The following is a 17,870-nucleotide window of genomic DNA, read 5'->3' as shown; positions in this document are numbered from 1 at the left end:
CCCCAGATCTTGGCATAATGCTTAATAAATATTTGTCATTCATTCATTCAGTGCCTGCCATGTGCCCACCACTGTCCTAAGGCACTGAGGATAAAAAGAGAGGGGACCTTCACTGTCCTTTGTGTGCTTTCCTGCACTCTCTCCACTCCAGTGGGGGCTCCTTAGCACTTAGCAACAAGGATTGTTAACTGAGGATTAACTACTTAGGATGATGCTTTCTAATTGTTTTTCTGACTGACTATTTAGGAAGATACTTTGTTTGGCTGATGACTGACTCCCTGACTGACTACTTAGGGAGATACTTTGTAATTGTTGGCAATTACAAACAATAGAAGGCTACCTTATATGGTAGGAGTCAGAGATGTTTGAACCCTAGCTCTGCTACTTGCTTTCTTGTCTGGCCTCAGTTTCCTCATCTGTAAGATGAAAGGGTGAGACTTGATGGACTCTAAGGTCTCTTTCAGCTCTAAACCTATGATTCCATGATCCCTTCCAACTCTGAATCTATGACTTAGGCTTCAGAGCAAAGTGAAACTGACTCCTTGATGTTTGTGCCCTGCTGCTAAGGCAAAGAAAGGTTCCACTTCGGACAGTTCTGAATATTTAGAAATGTTCCCTTACATCCAGCCTACGTTGGCCCTTTTACAACTGCCATCCCTCTGGGGCCAAGCAGAACAAGGGGAATCTCTCATCCACGTGACAGTCCCTCAAAAACTTGGAAGCAGACACCATGTAAGTGCTCTCTGCTCCAAAGTAAATATCACAGGGTCTTCAGCCACTGCTCATATGACCTGGACCTGAGACTCTTCACCTGATGACTGCCCTTTGGGTGCTCTCCAGATCAATGTCCTCCCTTAAACTGTGGTGGCTACACCTGAACCATGTGCCCTACTGCAGATGGAGTAATACAAGGTACAATGAGACTAGACCCCCCCCCCTTCAGCCTAGATAGGAGGCCTCTTAAGGCATCCCATGAGCCCCTACCCTGGGGCTATTTCTCTAAGACCACAGTGCCCAGAGTTAGGGACAGAGCTTGTAGTCCTGGAATTAGCCTGAGTTAGGTGGCTCACTTAGGGCTCAAACACCCAGTCCAGGCTTCTGACAATGTGATGACACATCCCCAGAATCTTTAGAGCTTTCAAGGAGGAGAGGGTACTGCATGGTGACTAGGACTTAGGACCACCCTGTTATATGGTAGCAATTCTACTTCTAATTGGCATGTCTAATGTCCAGGAGAGGAGCAACCAGGGGGAGGGAAGAAGACCACGTTCTTGTTCAGTACTCCTAGGACCTCGCTGGGTGGTTCACTGGGAAAAGTGATGGACCTGGAGTCAGGAGAACAAGAGTTCAAATCCAGCTTCAGACACATAACACTTACTAGGTGTGTGACTCTGGGCAAGTCATTTAACCCCAATTGCCTCACCAAAAAAAAAAAAAAAAGACCTGCCTCAAGCACTTACTAGTTGTGTGACACTGGGCGAGTCAGCCTCTCTCTAGCTCAAGTTTCCTCATTTGTAAAATGAGGATAATAAAATCACCTCCCTCCCAGGGTCTTTATGAAGACAAGATGAAGTGATAATTGTAGAGCACTTGTAAACCTTAAATTGTATACCAGCTGTTATTATTAGGTCACCGCCTAGCACATACTAGGCACTGGATGAATGAATAAAGTCATTTATTAAGTTCCTATTATGTGCTAAGCATTGGGGAAATGAATATAAAAGCAAGGCAACCCTTGCCCTCATGGGGTTCACATTCTAAGAAGGAGCAACACTAGAGGGAAGCGGCATCCAGGGAGGGGTGGGAGGGGCGTTTCGGTGAGGGAAATCACAGGAAGGTGCATGGAACCGTCGCAGAGCAGACTGACCAATCCTTTGTGCCAGACGCAGTTGTAGAGTTCATCTGATTTTATTTCTTAACATGAGATCTAAATCTGTCATTCTGAGGTTACACACACACACACACACACACACACACACACACACACACTCCATTGTTCCTACGTCTACTTTCTAGGGACAAGTCTCATCCCCTTTTCATATGACAGCTGGCTATAAATAGTTCCATGGATGAGAGTTGTTAGAGTAAGAGATGAAATGTAGGGGAGGAGAGGGAGAGAAGTGGGTACTTACATGGGAGAGGAGTAGGTGTCAAGCAAATGACACATAGATGCTCTGGTCTATTGAGTGAGTTAATAGATTGACTGATTAATGAATCAATGGCATAAGGAAAGATCTGGTACACAAAGGAAGCCTTCATGAGGGTGAACCAGGGCCTTACATTGGCTCCAATACGGGCAGATGCCTCGTGGTGTTTTAAGCGTGTTCCTGAAAAGCTGTTTGTAAATAAAACTTTTGTAAATGGAATGTTATTTAAAGGCCACAGTGGGACTTCTTATCTAAAGGCCTGTCGGCCCCCAGCCTGGTTATGCTTTCACCCCATCTGCATTTCTAGCTGCTTACTCATCTGGTTCTGTTGGCCCGTCCTCCTCCCACTCCCAGTCTGCTTCTGTTTATCCCCATGATGTTGACGCTCTGGCTTCTGCCGTGCCATCACCTCCAGGGGATTCTGAGCTAACCCAGCTACATTCTGGTCCAAAGACTGAAAGTGTTGGCTCTGAAATCTATAGTAGTACAGGGCAACCTACCCTTCAGTTCAAAAGAGCTGGAAGGGACCTGAGAGGCCCTTTCCTTTAAGGCATTAAGAAGTTAGGGTCACATTCAGTTAAGTGACAGCCATGATTCAGCCCAGGCCTTCTGACTCCAAATCTAGTACCTTTCCCACTGTACTATCCTACCTCAAATAATTTCAGGTAATCGATCTCAGAAGCACAGAATGGAGGACAACAGAATGGCTAGGTAACAGTATCAGGGGAGAAAGATCTAGGTGTTATAGTGGACCACAAACTTGTCATGAATCAAATGTGTGTTTTGACACCCAAACAGCTCTTCTAGGCTGCATTAAGGGAGACATAATGTACTTTGTCACCTTCAGTGCATGCCTGAAATGCTGTGGTCAGTCCTAGGGGCCCCATTATTGTTGTCAGTGTTTGAAGAGTTGTCATATGGGCAGTAGATAGAGCACCAGCCCTGGAGTCAGGAGGACCTGAGTTCAAATCTGGTTTCAGACACATAATACTTACTAGCTGTGTGACCCTGGGCAAGTCATTTAACCCCATTGCTTAGCCAAAAAAAAAAAAGAGTTGTGACATGGAAGAAAGATAAGATTTTTTTTGTCTATTTGGTCCTAGAGGGCAGAATTAAGAGTAATGGGGAGGTAAAGAATGTCAAATTTGGGTGTCAGGTAAGGAAGAATTGATTAACAATTAGATTTTGAGTAAAAAATGGAACCAGCTGATTTAGAAGGGAGGGAGTTTTCCCTCACTGAAGGTCTTCAAGCAAAGGTTGAATGGTGACTTATCAGGGATGCTCTAAAGGCGATTCTGAGACTAGATGGTCCCTGAGGTACCTCCCAAATGGGAGTTTCTATGATTCCACCTGTGATACCATTTGATTCAATACCAGGTGGCACAGTAGACAGAGCCCTGGGCCTGGAGTCCGGAAGATCTGCGTTCAAACCCAACCTCAGGCCCTCAACTGTAAAATGGAGATCATAAGAGTACCTGCCTCCCAGGGCTATTGTGAGGATCAAATGATGTCATTGCAGAGAGTTTTGAAAACCTTAAAGTGCTTTGTAAATGTGGAGGAAGAGGAGGAGGAGGAGGAGGAGGAGGAGGACTGGTGGTGGTGGTGGTGGTGGTGGTTGTAGTCTTATAGGGAATAGAGTACAGGACTTAGAGGCATAAAGACCTGAGCTCAAATCTCACTACAGACATGCAGTAGCTGTGATCCAAGACAAGAGACATAGTCTCTCTGATTCCCAGTTTTCCCATCTGTAAAATGGAGATAATAGTTGCTGTGGTACTTTCGTCACAGGGTTGTCATGAGTGAGGTTCAAATAAGAAAATGAATGTAAGGGGCTTCCCGCCACTTAAAGCACCGTCAATATCATGGGGAGGGGCAGGGATCAGGGCTGTGTTATAATTGGTAGAAGGAATCTGAATGAGGAAACGCCCTCTTCCCATGCAGATGGCACCTGTGCTGTGAATTATAACATTAAAGAGTTGTCTGGGTCACTTTCTATAATAACAAGGTCATCTACTGCTACTACTGTCATTGCCACTGCTACAGCTGCTGCTGCTGCTGCTGCTGTTTCTACTGTCATTACTACATCTATATTATCTGCTTATATATCAACACAAAGTGTGGGTTCTTTAGGATTTGGGGGGCTCATACGTAATGCTGGTATGGAGGGATGGGGAGAGTATCTTATATCCTTTATAAGATAACTGTTACAGCAGGATTTTGTCATAAGGATTAATAATATGTGGGGCTACTATGGACCAAGCATTGTGTTAGGTAGTAGGGAGGCAAAGACAAAAATGAAACTGTCCTTGCCCTCAGGGAGCTTATATTCCCCTGGGGGTTATCAAACATAATAACTGGATCTCTCTTGTTCCAGATGCCTGCCTCAGGCATGGGATAGCTAAGGGGCCAGCCAGTATTGGTCCTCTATCCTTGTTTCTGTCCTTCTTTGACAGATGTGCCCAGATGCTGGTGAAGCATGGTGCCCAGGTAAACCAAGTGAGCAGCGAGGGCCAGGAAAGCCCCCTTCACATTGCAGCGAAACACGGCCTTGTGGATCATACTCTCCTTTACTTACAACATGGGGCCAGTGTGGACACTAGGAACAGACATGAAGAGACACCCCTCAGCGTGGCTTGTGGCCAAGCCCAGGAGCCCCATGGCCAGGAGCCCTACTTGGAGGTGTGCTGCCTGCTGCTGAGCCATGGTGCAGATGCCAACGCCACCGATGAGGAAGAGAAGAGTCCCCTCCACAAGGCCTGCAAGAATGCCAGCCACTCCCTGGTCCAGCTGCTGCTCCAGAACCGAGCCAAGGTGAACGTTTTTGACTACAATGGCACCTCCCCCATGGCCTGTGTTCTGCAGAGTGCCTCCTTCAAGAGGGAGTGCAGACCCCACCAGACCGTACAAATGCTCCTCAATCATGGCTCCCAGAGGATTTGGCCAGGGGCTTTTGAGAAGGTACGGTGTGAAGAGCTGGCTGGGTTTGCCAGCCATTTGTCTAAAAAGGATCTGAGGGGGTTACAGACTTCAAGCCTAATCCAAATCAAAAGCATTGAGTGAATTAATCAGATTCAGAATGGGAAACAGCCTTAGAGGGCAGCATCTACTTCAACCCCTTCATTTTACAGAGGAGGAAACACAGGGTGCTCCATATAGAACACCTGATTTTAAATGTTCGTTCAATGAGTAGGCATGAATTCAGGGGCAGAAAGGGCCCTAAAAGCCATCTACTGTGATTGATCTTGGACTGCAATAAGAGAAAATATAAGGAATAAGGAAGGAATATCTCTCTGCAAGCATAAGGAGGGAAGAAATGGCTTCTCGATATTTTGTATAATCCTCACCACAGCCCTGTGAGGCAGGTGCTAGGGATATTACGAGCAGTGAGAGATAAAGTGCAGGACTTGGAGTAAGGAAGACCTGAGTTCAAGTCCTGCCTCAGACTCTTATGAGCCACCTGACCCTGGTCAAGTCACTTAACATCTCTGGGCTTCAGTTTCTCCATATGTAAAATGAAAGGGTTGGACAAAATAGCCTCTGGAGTCTAGTCCAGCCCTGCAGTAGGGCCCTATGCCTTATGGAGACCATGACAGGTAGCACACAGTGCCTGCTGGCCTCAGGCTTGGCCCCACAGCCACCAACGCAAAATAATTCGCTGGTAACCAAAAGCAGCACCAGCTTTGGCTTGGTCATGGGTGGAGTGAGTGAAAGGATTTCCCCAGAGAGGGGGTCATCACCCAAGGCTCAGCTAACCCAGCAGCTGAACAGAGCCTCCCCACCCCACAAAGGTGGCTCCATGGACAATCAAAGTGCACAGTGAACATGCTGCCCAAGGCCAATAGCCATACTTTAAATAGAGTCGAGGCTCATTCACTGGTGCTCAGAATTCCTGAGGCCAAAGGTTTCCCAGACACTACATGGCAGATTGTGGGTTTGCGGCTCTCAGACAAAGGCAGGAAAATAGGAAACAGCAGACAGGGTGGCTTGTGGGCTCAGGTGGCAGGAGGCCAAGCTCTGTCACTCGCCCAGAAATAGGTGAGTAGGCCACGCCAGGCTTCGCTGCCTCTGTGACTCTGATCATTCCCAGTCCAGGGCTAACCAATCATACTGAAATATGGTTATTAGAATATTTTCAAATGAGTATGTGGACCTCAAGTTAAGACCCCCTGCTTCGGGAAGAGTTGACTTTATGGTCATGCACCCTCGCTATGAGAGCACATCAATTCTAGGAATCTGCTGGATGCTTAATTAATTGAATTCTTGTCCAACCATAGAAAGTTAGAGCTCAAAGAGACCATGGAGACCACCTGGCTTAACTCTGTCATTTTTAAGATGGAAAAAGTGAGGCCCAGAGAGGACATATGGCTGTCCTAAAGTCACACAGGAAGCTCATGGGATTTTGATTTTGCTAAAAAGACTGTGGAGTCTCTTCCATCCAGTCTGGCCCCATCTTTGTCCAAGATGAAGGTTTCATCACAGGCTCATGAGAATGTAGACAATGCCAAGGGAGGGAAGAGCCTTGAAACAATGATCTAATGTGGCTCTCAGTTTTTGAATGAAACTCAAATCCAGACAGAATCTAAGCAACATACCTCAGGTCACAGAGACATAGAGTCAGGCCTAAAACCCACATCTTGGGACTCTCATTAACAATCATCATGGGGCAGCTAGGTGGTGCAGTGGATAGAGAACAAGCCCTGGAGTCAGGAGGACCTGAGTTCAAATCCAGCCTCAGACACATAACATGCACTACCTGTGTGACCCTGGGCAAGTTACTTAACCCCATTGCCTAGCCAAAAGAAAAAAAGGAATCATCGTGACTGGCATTTACCCATATACATCGTGTCTTATGCATATTCTCTCCTCTGAGCCTCACAATAACCCTGTGAGGTAGGTGTGATTACTGCTCCTGTTTTACAAATGAGGCAGCTAAGGCACAGAGTCACACAGCTAGTGAATATCAGAGGTGAGACCCTAAGTACAGGGTTCTTTACATGCTATGTGGCTTCCATATCCCCAGTTCATCTCTGGACCCTGAAAATGACACATATTTTAGAGAAGGAGCATGGAGTGGGAAGGATGCTGGTCCTATCCTGCCAGTTACCTTCCACCTTGTAAGTTCTGTCAAGGCTTTCCCTGCTGTGGGCTCGGTCTCTTCACTGCAAGATGAAGGGGGTTGGCCTCTGAAGTCCCTTCCAAGTCCGAGGACAGTATGATCCACAAGGCCGTGTTTCACTGCTTGATTTGCATTTCAAAAGGTTCTCTGGTGGGATGGAATTAGGTCAGCCAGAGTTAGAGCTGGTCATTCTGCTGCCCAGGGCAGGAGAACGTGACAGGTGGGCTCAGACCAACTTTTTAAGGCCAGCTGAGCTTAGGGTGAGGCAAGACCCCAGACCCAGTGGGAAGCAGCACCTTGTGCCAAAAGAGGGAGTGCTGAGGCATCCAGACCCTGATGCAGAAATAGACTGACACTGGTGGGGGAGGGGGGTGCGGGGAAGCTCAGCTGCTGTGGGGAGGAAGAGCACCATCCCAGGTGCTTCCTATTGTATACATTATTCCACATGAGAGGCCATGTATAGAGAGCTGACCTAGGGTCCCAGAGATAGGAGTTCAAATCCCATCTCTGACACATACTGACCGAGTGACCCTGGTGGGTAAGCGCTTAGCCACTGTCTCAGTGGCTCGAGCAGCTCTCCTCAGAGATTTCTATAACTGGAAGGCAAGGAGCCAATCTGCCTTGGTAGAGGTTCACTGGGAGCTCGTGGAGTTGATGAATTTTTGAAAAATCTTCCTAATTAGGTTCTGGGCTTGGTTGTTTCTGACTGCTAAAGGAACACAAGTGTTATTAGCTCCCTACAAATTTTGGCACCCTGAGGCAAAGCTCCAGTTACCCTACCCTGGTTATGGCTCTGCAGAAGCAGTACCCAAAAATAGGCAAGGGCTAGAGTGGTTAAGAACAGGCTGCCAGTCCAAGGACTGTGCTTTGCCCTCCCTTGGAGAGGGAGCTGGGGAACTCATGAATGCCTTAGCCCTGATTTCCTTGTTATCATTTGATCCCTCCATCTACATCTAAAGCAATGTGCCTGGGTGATTTCCCCCCTCCATTTTCCTTCTGCCGCCTCATTAGCTGGGGAGAGTGTGTGTGAGTACTAATGACATCAGCATGTCAGGAGAATGTGGCCACAGCAGCTCAGCTCCCCAGCAGACAGTGAGAAGGAAGCAGAAGAGGGAGAGGAAGAGGAGGAGAAGGGAGAGGAGGAGGAGAGAGAGAAAGAAGGAGGAGGAGGGAGAGGCAGCAGCAGAAAGGTTTAGACTGTGTTGGCATGAAAGCAATGAAGGCAGCCAGTCAGCTGCCTAGAAAAGCCAGGGTGGGGGAGATGCTTCAGACTGGGGATGGGAGGGGGCAGGGGACCAGAAAGTCCCAGAGAGGTGGAACAGAGAAGAGACAGAAAATGAATTCTTGAATACAGACAATAAGACTCGGTCACAGTCTACAGACCCAGGGAGGGGAAAGGAGGGAGGGCTTCTACTCTCCATGGATTTCTTGTCACTGAGGAAGGCAACCATGGGGTGGGGGAGGGAGAAGGGCAGGGAAGAGAAGGAGGTGATGCTCCTTCTCTTATGTGAGGGCTTTGAGAGACGTTCAGCTTTTTACTGAGTCAGTGGGTGGAGAGCCTCTGGGGGCCCTAAAGATGTCCCCTTATCGAGGAACAGTGCCTGAGAGGTTAAAGCCAACTGGAATACCAGACAAATTGTAACACCAATAACTAGGGTAGGGTGACTGGAGCTTTGTCCCATGGGGCCCAAACGCAGAGGGTTCCGAAAGCACTTGTGCTCCTTCAATAGCATAGCATAGTGCAAAAAGAAGCGGATTTGGGGGCAAAGAACCTGGGTTCAAATCCTGGCTTTGATTTTTATGACCTGTGTGACACTAGGCAAATAAAAGTCTCACCTTTCTGGGCCCATTTCCTCACTTGTAAAATGAAGGGATTGGACCAGATAAAATCTAAGGTCCCTGCCAGTTGTAGATCTATGATCTTAACGATTGTGTGTCCTTGGGAAAGTCACTTCACCTCTGTGCTCCTCAGTTTCCTCATCTGTAAAACAAGGTGATTGGACAAGATGATTTCTAAGGTTCCTTCGATTCTAATTCTATGACTCCAGGAGCTGGATGTGAATTCTGCCTCTGTCACTGATTATCTGCATGACCTTGGCCAAGTGACAGCCCCTCTGGACCTGTTTCATCATCTGTAAAATGATGTGGTTCAATTTGATTATGGTCCCTTCTAAGTATAAATCAGTCTCTCCTTTCTCTCTCTCTCTCTCTCTCTCTCTCTCTCTCTCTCTCTCTCTCTCTCTCTCTCTCTCTTTCTTTCTCTCTCTCTCTCCCCCCTCCCATCATGTGTCATAGAAAAGATGGATTATCCTTTTTCTGTTTGGCTCCAAAGTGAAGAACCAAACGGGGGTGCAAAGACCTTGCTTCTCCACACCAAACCAGGAGAAAAATGCAGGGGGGCTGTGAGTCCTTTCAGAGATTTTGGAAAACTGAGTCCAGAGCCACAGCCACTTCCTCCCTCCAGCCAATAGCTCTCTCCTTCCCTCCATGTGACTATCTGGGCCATCAGCGGTCACAGAGTCCTCCTCAGCTCCCAGCACACCATCAGGTTCCTCCTGAGCACTGTGGATGGCAGCTGCATTTGCGGGTGGAAATGGGTGGGAGTGACCAGTTACTTTCCATTTCATAGAATCTTTGAGGTGGAAGGGAGCTCAGTGGCCTCTCTTCCCACCGACAGTCCTGCCCCCAGACATACACACAACACCCTGACAAAAATGGCCATCCAGCCTCTTCTTGGAAGTCTCCAGAAAGGGGGCATCATCACCAGCTGGGCCAGCTCTCCTCATTGGGAAGCTCTCCCTGACACTTAGCCTAAATTTACCTCTTTGCAGCTTGCAGCCAGCACTCCTAGTTTCACTCACTGGGGTCAAGGAGAACCAAGCTAACACACAGCCCTCCAAACACGTGGAGAGAGGAACTAGGTTTCCCTGAAGTCTTCTCTTCTCCACGATTGTCATTCCCAGTTCCATTACTAAAGGCCATATGAACAAAATGTAAGGCCTTTTACCATCCTTTTTGCCCTCTTCTGGACATTCTCTTGCTCATCAATGTCCTGAAAACATGGCACCCAGACCCCAAATGTGCCAAGTAGGACCAGCACCTCCTTTTGGCCACTAGGTGGCACCATAGTGCAGAGCACAGCAGCCCTGGAGTCAGGAAGATTCCTCTCCCTGAGGTCAAATCTGTCCTCAGACACTTGCTAGCTGTGTGACCCAGGGCAGTCACTTAACTCTATTTGCCTCAGTTTCCTCATCTGTAAAATGAGCTGGAGAAGGAAATGGCAAACCATTTCAGTATCTTTGCCAAGAAAACCCCAAATGGGGTCACAGAGAGTTGGGCATGAGTGAAACACCTACATAACCACAACCACCTCTCCATGTTTGGAGGTGACTTCTGCCTCTCTTCATGCAGCTTAAAATTCCACTAGTTCCCTCCCCACAGCTCACACGCACATTGCCATGTCACGCTTTTGGCTCATATTGAGCTTGCGGTCCACTAAGACTCCCTGATCTTTTTCAGACTATTTCCTAACCATGCTTCCCCCATATTGTACTTGTAAAGTTTGGGGTTTTAACCTAAGACTTTCCCGTTTCCTTTTACCCAACCTGCAATTTACCTGAGCTGTGAGAGCTCATGGTAAGGTAATGCCCTGTACAAAAAAAAAAAAAAAGATCAGACCCTTCACTGCAATTTATAATCTAGAAAGTTGCCTGAGGGTACTGACAGGTCAAAACACTTGCCCAGAATCAAACAATTAATATATGTCCCAGCCTGGACTTGAAGCCAGGTCTTCCCAGCTCTAGAGTCATCTTTCCATCTATTATGAATGAATCTTTTTTTTTCTTTTTGGTGAGGCAATCAGGGTTAAATGACTTGTCATGGTCACACAGCTAGTGCCAAGTGTCTGAGGCCAGATTTGAATTCAGTTCCTACTGACTCCAAGGCCAGAGCTCTATTCCATCTCTTATGTATCACTGCCTCTCCAAGAGGTTACATTCACCCTTATTTAATTTCATTTCTGATTTAACTTAATGATCTCCAATTTTCCAAGGTTTTTTGGACCCTACCCCAACATCCAATGTGTTAGCTCTCCCTCCCAGCTTTGTGTCCCTTGCCAATTTGGTAAACATGTTTTTGGATGCTTTCATCCAAGTCATGGTTAAAAAATGTCAGAAAGCACAGATCCCTGGGGCACTCCACTGGAGACCTCCTGCTAACCTGACCTAGAACCAGTAAGGGCTGCTCTTTGAGGTTAACTATCTAACCAGTGTGGAAGCCAGTGAAGTTTACTCTTACCTGTTGCACATACCTCCATATTTTCCTTCAGAATAGCAAGACAGACTTTGTTATGAAGGATCTCTGTCCTTCCTTTCCACTGAACACTCCCCCTCCCAGCTCACCCCAAAGATATCTCCACAAAATAGCCAAGTCATATTCTTGAATTCTTCCAAAAACCAGGTCCTGAAGTCTTGTGCATCCACCCCAGAAATCATTGGGATCCTTTTTAACTCCTACTCAAAGCTCCGGGTCTCTGAAAAATGGAGAGAAGTAATTCCTGAGGAAGTGTTTCAGGTAAGAAAGAGGTTTCCTTCCCACCCCCCAGGTATTCCCTTCTGAGGTCAAAAAAATTCCTCAGGAAATTCTTTTCCCCTGAGGCTAAATTGGAATTTGGTGGATCAATTCTATCAGAGTAAACTTAGAACCAACTATCTTTTAGAGGTCAGGGGGAAAGAACTGAAAGATAGTCTTATTTTTATCTAGAACTTCTCTCCTGGCTTCTCCTCAAAGAGTATGTATCCAGGAGATTAACAACAACAAGTACTAATATGATTACTACTACTACTACTACTACCACTACTACTACTACTAGTAGTAGTACTACTATTACTACTACTACCACCACCACCACCACCACCATTACTACTACTACTACTACTACTACTACTACTACTACTATTACTACTACTACCACCACCACCACTACTACTACTACTACTACTACTACTACTACTACTACTACTACTACAACAACTAAATTTTACATAGTATTTGCAAAGTACTTTGCAAAGGGCTTTACGTAGAGCATCTCATTTGATCCTCATAGCAGCCCTAGGAAATAGATGCTATTGTTACCTTCATTCTCTCTGGCCCTCAGTTTCTTCATCTACAAAATTATGGAATGCATTGGAATTCCTATAGGAACTGGAGTAAATCACACAGGTATTATTCTATTTGCTGTGTTCATTTCTGGGCACCCCAGTTTAGGAAGATCATGAAGGAGCTGGGGGATGTCCAGAGGAGGGCAACCTGGATGAGGAAGGACCTTGATGCTGTATGAACAATGGTTGGGAACTGGGATTGTTTATCCTGGAGAAGTCAGGGGAACAAGTCAACTATCTTCAGATATCTACATGACTGTCATGAAGGAGATGAGATGTGTTCACCTTGGCCCTGGAAGAAAATGCCCAGAGCAGGCAGCTAGGTGGCACAGTGGATCAAGCATGGGCCCTGAAGTCAGGAGGATCTGAGTTTAAATCTGGCCTCAGACCAAACACTTGACACTTACTAGCTGTGTGACCCTGGGCAAGTCACTTAACCCCAATTGCCTAAAAAAATAAAAATTTAAAAATTTTTAAAAATACCCAGAGCATTAGAGCCAAATCCACAAAGAAGCATGTTAGACTTGATATGAGGATAAAGTACCATTGGTCATAGCTGTCCCAAACTGTCACAGGCTGCCTCAGTGAGTAATGGGTCCACCCTCTTTAGAAATTTTCAGTTCGAGGCTAGATGACCATTTAACAAGTATGTAAAATCCTTTTTTTTTTTCAGCTCAGAATAGGATTACATGGCCAACAAAGTCCTTCCTAACTCTAAAATTTGGTGATCCTCATTTTACAGATAACGGTCAAGGAGGATAAATGATTTGTCTAGGGCAACACAGCTAGTCAGTATTGGAGCTAAGATTTACACCCAGGTTTTCTGAGAAATCCAAATACTATTTTCAACATTATGTCAATATCACTATTCTCATTGGTATAGAAAACTTCCCAGGTGAGGAAACTCCTACTACCAGTGAAGGTCAGCACCTCCTTTGTATCTTATAGTCTTAAAGGGATGTCTGGGTCACTAGGAAGATAAATGATTTGCCTAGGGTCACACAACCAGAAAATATGTAATGCATACTCTAATAAATCCGAACAGGCTTTCTATTGCATTTAATTCAAATGTCTTTGATTTATTGATTGGTTCAAAGGAAGTGCCCAAGACTTGTTCACACATTATTCTCACTTCTGGCTAACCAAGATATGGTTTCATCTGATAAAGGTATCAGAGCTAAATGAAGCCAGGTAATTGACCCCTAAACTTCCACCTCAAAAACAGGTGACAGAATGTGAAATGGGTGACTTTGATTACATTAAATTAAAAAAGGTTTTGCACAAAGTCAATGCAATCAAGATTAAGGGGAAGCAGAAAGCTGGGAAACAATTTTTACAGCCAGTGTCTCTAATAAAGGCTTCATTCCTAAAATATATAGAGAACTGAGTCAAATTTATAAGAATACAAGTCATTCCCCAATTGACAAATGGTCAGAGAATATGAATAGGCAGTTTTCAGAGGAAGAAATTAAAGCTAAATATAATAATATAAAAATGCTCTAAATCATTATTGATTAGAGACATGCAAATCAAAATGACTCTGAGGTACCACATCACATCTATCAGATTAGCTAACATGACAAAACAGGAAATGCTAAATGTTGGAGAAGATGTGGGAAAATTGGAACACTAATGCATTGTTGGTGAAGTTGTGAACTGATCCAACCATTCTGAAGCTCAATTTGGAACTATGCCCAAAGGGCTATAATATTGTGCATACCCTTTGACCCAGCAATACCACTTCTAGGTCTGTATCCCAAAGAGATCATAAAAATTGGAAAAGGACCCACATGTAAAAAATATTTATAGCAGCTCTTTCTGTGATGGCAAATAATTGGAAATTAAAAGGATGCCCATCAATTGGGGGATGGCTGAACAAGTTTTGGTTTATGAATATAATGGAATGCTATAGTGCTATAAGAAATGATGAGCAGGCAGACTTCAGAAAATCCTGGAAAGACTTACATGAACTGATGCAAAGTGAAATGAGCAGAAGCAGGAGATCATTATTCACAATAACAGCCACATTGTTTGATGACTGACCTTGATAGACTTGGCTCTTCTCAGCAATGAAAGGATCTAAGATAACCCCAAAAGACTCATGATGGGAAATACCATCCACATCCAGAGAAAGAACTATGGAGTCTAAATGCAGATGGAAACATACTATTTGCTCCCCTATTCCTTTGTTGTTTTGTTTTATTGCTTCATTCTCGTGGTTCCTCCTATTAGTTCTAATTCTTCTTTACAACATGACTAATGCGAAAATATGTTTAATATCAGTGTATAAGTGGAGTTTATATCAGATTGCATGCCTTCTTGGGGAGGGGGGAGGAGAGGATGGGGAGAAAATTCAGAACTTAAAATCTTATGGAAATGAATGTTGAAAATGGAAATAAATTAATTAATTATTAAAAAAAAAACCAGGTGTTAGAAGCAGGACTTACACCCAGGTCTCTATGATTCTAAGGTCAATCCTCTATCAAATATGCCATGCTGCCTTTCATCAATATCACCATAAAGGATTTTTTTTGGGGGGGGCCTTGCAGGGAACTCTAAGGCAGCAAGTGTTTTGAAAGCCCTCTGGACTAGGAGTCTACAGGCTGAGGTTTGAGTCCTATCTTGAAAATTTTTATGATTCCAATTTATTTTTGAACATCACATATGCTATTTCTGTAGAGGGAGGCATGTATAAAATAGCATGTTTCTTTTGGTTAAGGAATACCATACACACTTTAGATAAATAAAGCCTTATTAAGTACTTGCTGTGCTCCAGACATTGTGCGAAACACTGGAGCACAGGCAAGTAAGAGTCTTTGCCCTTAAGGAGCTTAAGTCTACTGAGGGAAGACAACACAGAAAGGGGAGTGGGGCTGGAAAAGGGACAGGGGTAAGGCTGCTGCCAATGAGGTAGAGAGGAAATCTGGAAAGAGAGGTGAGTTAAGAGTGAAGTGAGCAAGGCTGGAACCCCATAGGAAATGGCACCTGTGTCTGGGTCTCCCAATCAGAGCAGAGGCATCTCCAGGGTGGGGAGGCAGATGAGGAGGGGATGAGGAGCTCTGGAGCCAATATGAGAAACATAGTCCTGAAGATCATGTGACTATAGCTTAGAAACCTCCCTCTCGGAGCAGAACATAAACGTCCCCTGACCCGTGACTCTTCTCTGCTTTGCAGATGTATCAGCCTTTTTACCAGTCTCTCTTCATGCTATCTCACACCCCGAGGTGTCTGCAACATCTGTGCCGCTGTGTCATCCGCAAGCGCCTTGGCAGCAGGTGCTGGTCCTGCATTCCCCGGCTGCCTGTGCCAGACCCTCTGCAGCATTACCTCCTGCTGGAGCCAGAGGGCTTGTTGCTGTGAACGGTCAGAGGGATCGGGGCCGCTGAGGCTGAGGAGTCCACTGTTAATCACCTTCATTTCCAAGCTCTTGTTTTCCCATGGTCAACAGCCCCTGAGGGGCACAGCCCATCAGGCACCACAGCCCTGGAATGGTCAGGAGCTTCAAGATGGTCTGATAGCCGAGAATAAGTCAACCCCCCCCAATTTATTAAGACTGTCACTACCCAGAGCATCCTAGCCTGGCTAGAGATGGGCATTTCCATGAGGAAGACAAAAGCAATCGATCCATCAACAACAATCTGTTGTTGTTATTGTCACTATATACTAGGCCCTGGGCTGAGCTCTTAGGATGCAAAGAAAACAGTCCCTAGCCTCAAGGAGCTTATATTCTAATAAGGGCCGACAATGTGTAGTTACCTAGGTCTATACAAGATGGCTTCTACACATACACTTGGGGCGGGGAAGGCTCCCATTGAAAAAAAAGGGTGAGGGAGCTGATAATAAGGGACAAAGTTTGGCTTCCAGGGCTCAGACTTGAAATTGTCGGGCTGCCTTCATCAGACTCTGAATCTACCTTTGAAGCTGAAATGATCCATGAAATCCTGGCCCTTCCCTAGAGTTCTGAACAATAATAATCTCTGACATTTACATGGCCCTCTGAGGTTAAGAGAGTATGGTATGTACATTATTGCCTGTGATTCTCACAGCCACCCTATGAGGTCAATGCTATTTACTTTGGCCACTTTACAGAAGAGGAAACTGAGACCCACAGATACACTAATTCAGTGTTGGAGCCAGACCTCCTGCCTTCCAGTCCTACCCTTTCCTCCTCCAACCAGGCACCTGGAACTCTCCTTAGCCACAATTTCATCACTTTTGCCCTTTTTTCACATCTTGATGAGTCCCTCTGGTCTGTGCTTGTTTATCTAAGATACAGATTATAGAAAAAGGCTGAAAGGGGCCCCAGATAAAGGAGGCCAAATAGCCCAGCCGTCCCACTAACACTGGACTCTGGCCAATGCTTAGCCAAAAATGGAGGGAGAACCTGAATCCACTTCAATTCAACAAGCGTTTAATAAATACTTACTCCATGAGGGTACCAAGAGGCCCTAAAACAATTGATTGTGTCTGGGGGTATGTGCCTACTTGTATTGGTAAAAGGAGGGAATTCCCTGTGCCAAAGAAATCCCAAGACCCATACCTATTACCTACTATGTGATAGGATCAAAGTGTGGGAGCTGGAAGACACCTTAGTCCGACCCCCTTCTGAACAGGAAAGTGAGGTCCACTGAGGCAGAATGATCTGCCCGGTCATAGAGGTAGTAGGGAATTCAAGCACGGGTCCTCACTACTTCAAGCGTAGTGCTCAATCCATTCCATTGAGGAGTCAGGCAATCTGTTGGTTGTGGAGGAGGTGGGAAGAGAATCCAACCCAAAGTTCTTGCTCAAGGAGCTTTCTGGAGTTGCTAGAGGGCAGAGCCTCATGTTTTGTATGCATAACCCTAGAACCTTGACCAGTGCCTGACACATAGGAGGTGCCTAATAAATGCCTATGGATGAATTGAAGGAAGTTAGGTTTTTTGAGGATTGGAGGGGGGAAGAGGAAGTGCATTCTAGGCATAGAGACAGTCTGTGCAAAGCCATGGAGGCTAGATGTCAAATGCTGAGTTCAGGGAAGAACCACTGGCCAGTTCGGCAGGGATGCAGTCACCCGGTCAAAGCAAATTTGTTTTTCTTTTCATTAAATGTAAGCCATATTGCTGTGTCTGTGAGATCTTGCGCTTCTTTTACAGGGAGTCAGATAGTGAGAAGAATGTGGGAATGTCTTTAAAGGGAAAAGGAAACCAGTGTGGAGAGTTTGTATTTGATTCCAGAGGCAAAGGGGACGTTCTTTGAGCAGGAAAGGAAGAAAGGAAGCAGATATTTACTGTTTCCTCTACGTGCCACGCTCTGTGCTACATCTCATAGCTTAACTCCCTCCAAAGCTGAGGCACTGGGGGATACAAAGACAAATGAAGCCCCTGCCTTCAGGGAGCTTACAGTCTACCAGGGAGACAATGTACAAACAGATCAACAATGTGAGGGAAGCTGAAGACCTCAGGGAGGCCA

The 17,870-nt window shown here is 45.6% G+C and overlaps 1 protein-coding gene across 1 annotated transcript in view; it reads left to right on the top strand.

The window, feature by feature from the left end:
• Positions 1-17,526, top strand: part of ASB18 (ankyrin repeat and SOCS box containing 18) — a 67,351-nt gene extending 49,825 nt beyond the window's left edge. The window contains exons 4-6 of the mRNA XM_020974933.2: positions 4,601-5,105; positions 11,722-11,835; positions 15,597-17,526. Of these exons, the coding sequence (XP_020830592.1) occupies positions 4,601-5,105; positions 11,722-11,835; positions 15,597-15,782 (805 nt within the window). The 3' untranslated portion in view covers positions 15,783-17,526. The remainder of the gene's footprint in view (positions 1-4,600; positions 5,106-11,721; positions 11,836-15,596) is intronic.
• The last annotated feature ends 344 nt before the right edge of the window (positions 17,527-17,870 follow it).

Source organism: Phascolarctos cinereus, unplaced genomic scaffold (genome assembly GCF_003287225.1).
Source record: "Phascolarctos cinereus isolate Bilbo 61053 unplaced genomic scaffold, phaCin_HiC Scaffold_5;HRSCAF=322, whole genome shotgun sequence".
NCBI lineage: Eukaryota > Metazoa > Chordata > Mammalia > Diprotodontia > Phascolarctidae > Phascolarctos > Phascolarctos cinereus.
The sequence above is the reverse complement of the archived record's forward strand: the minus strand, read 5'-3'. Positions and strand labels throughout refer to the sequence as shown.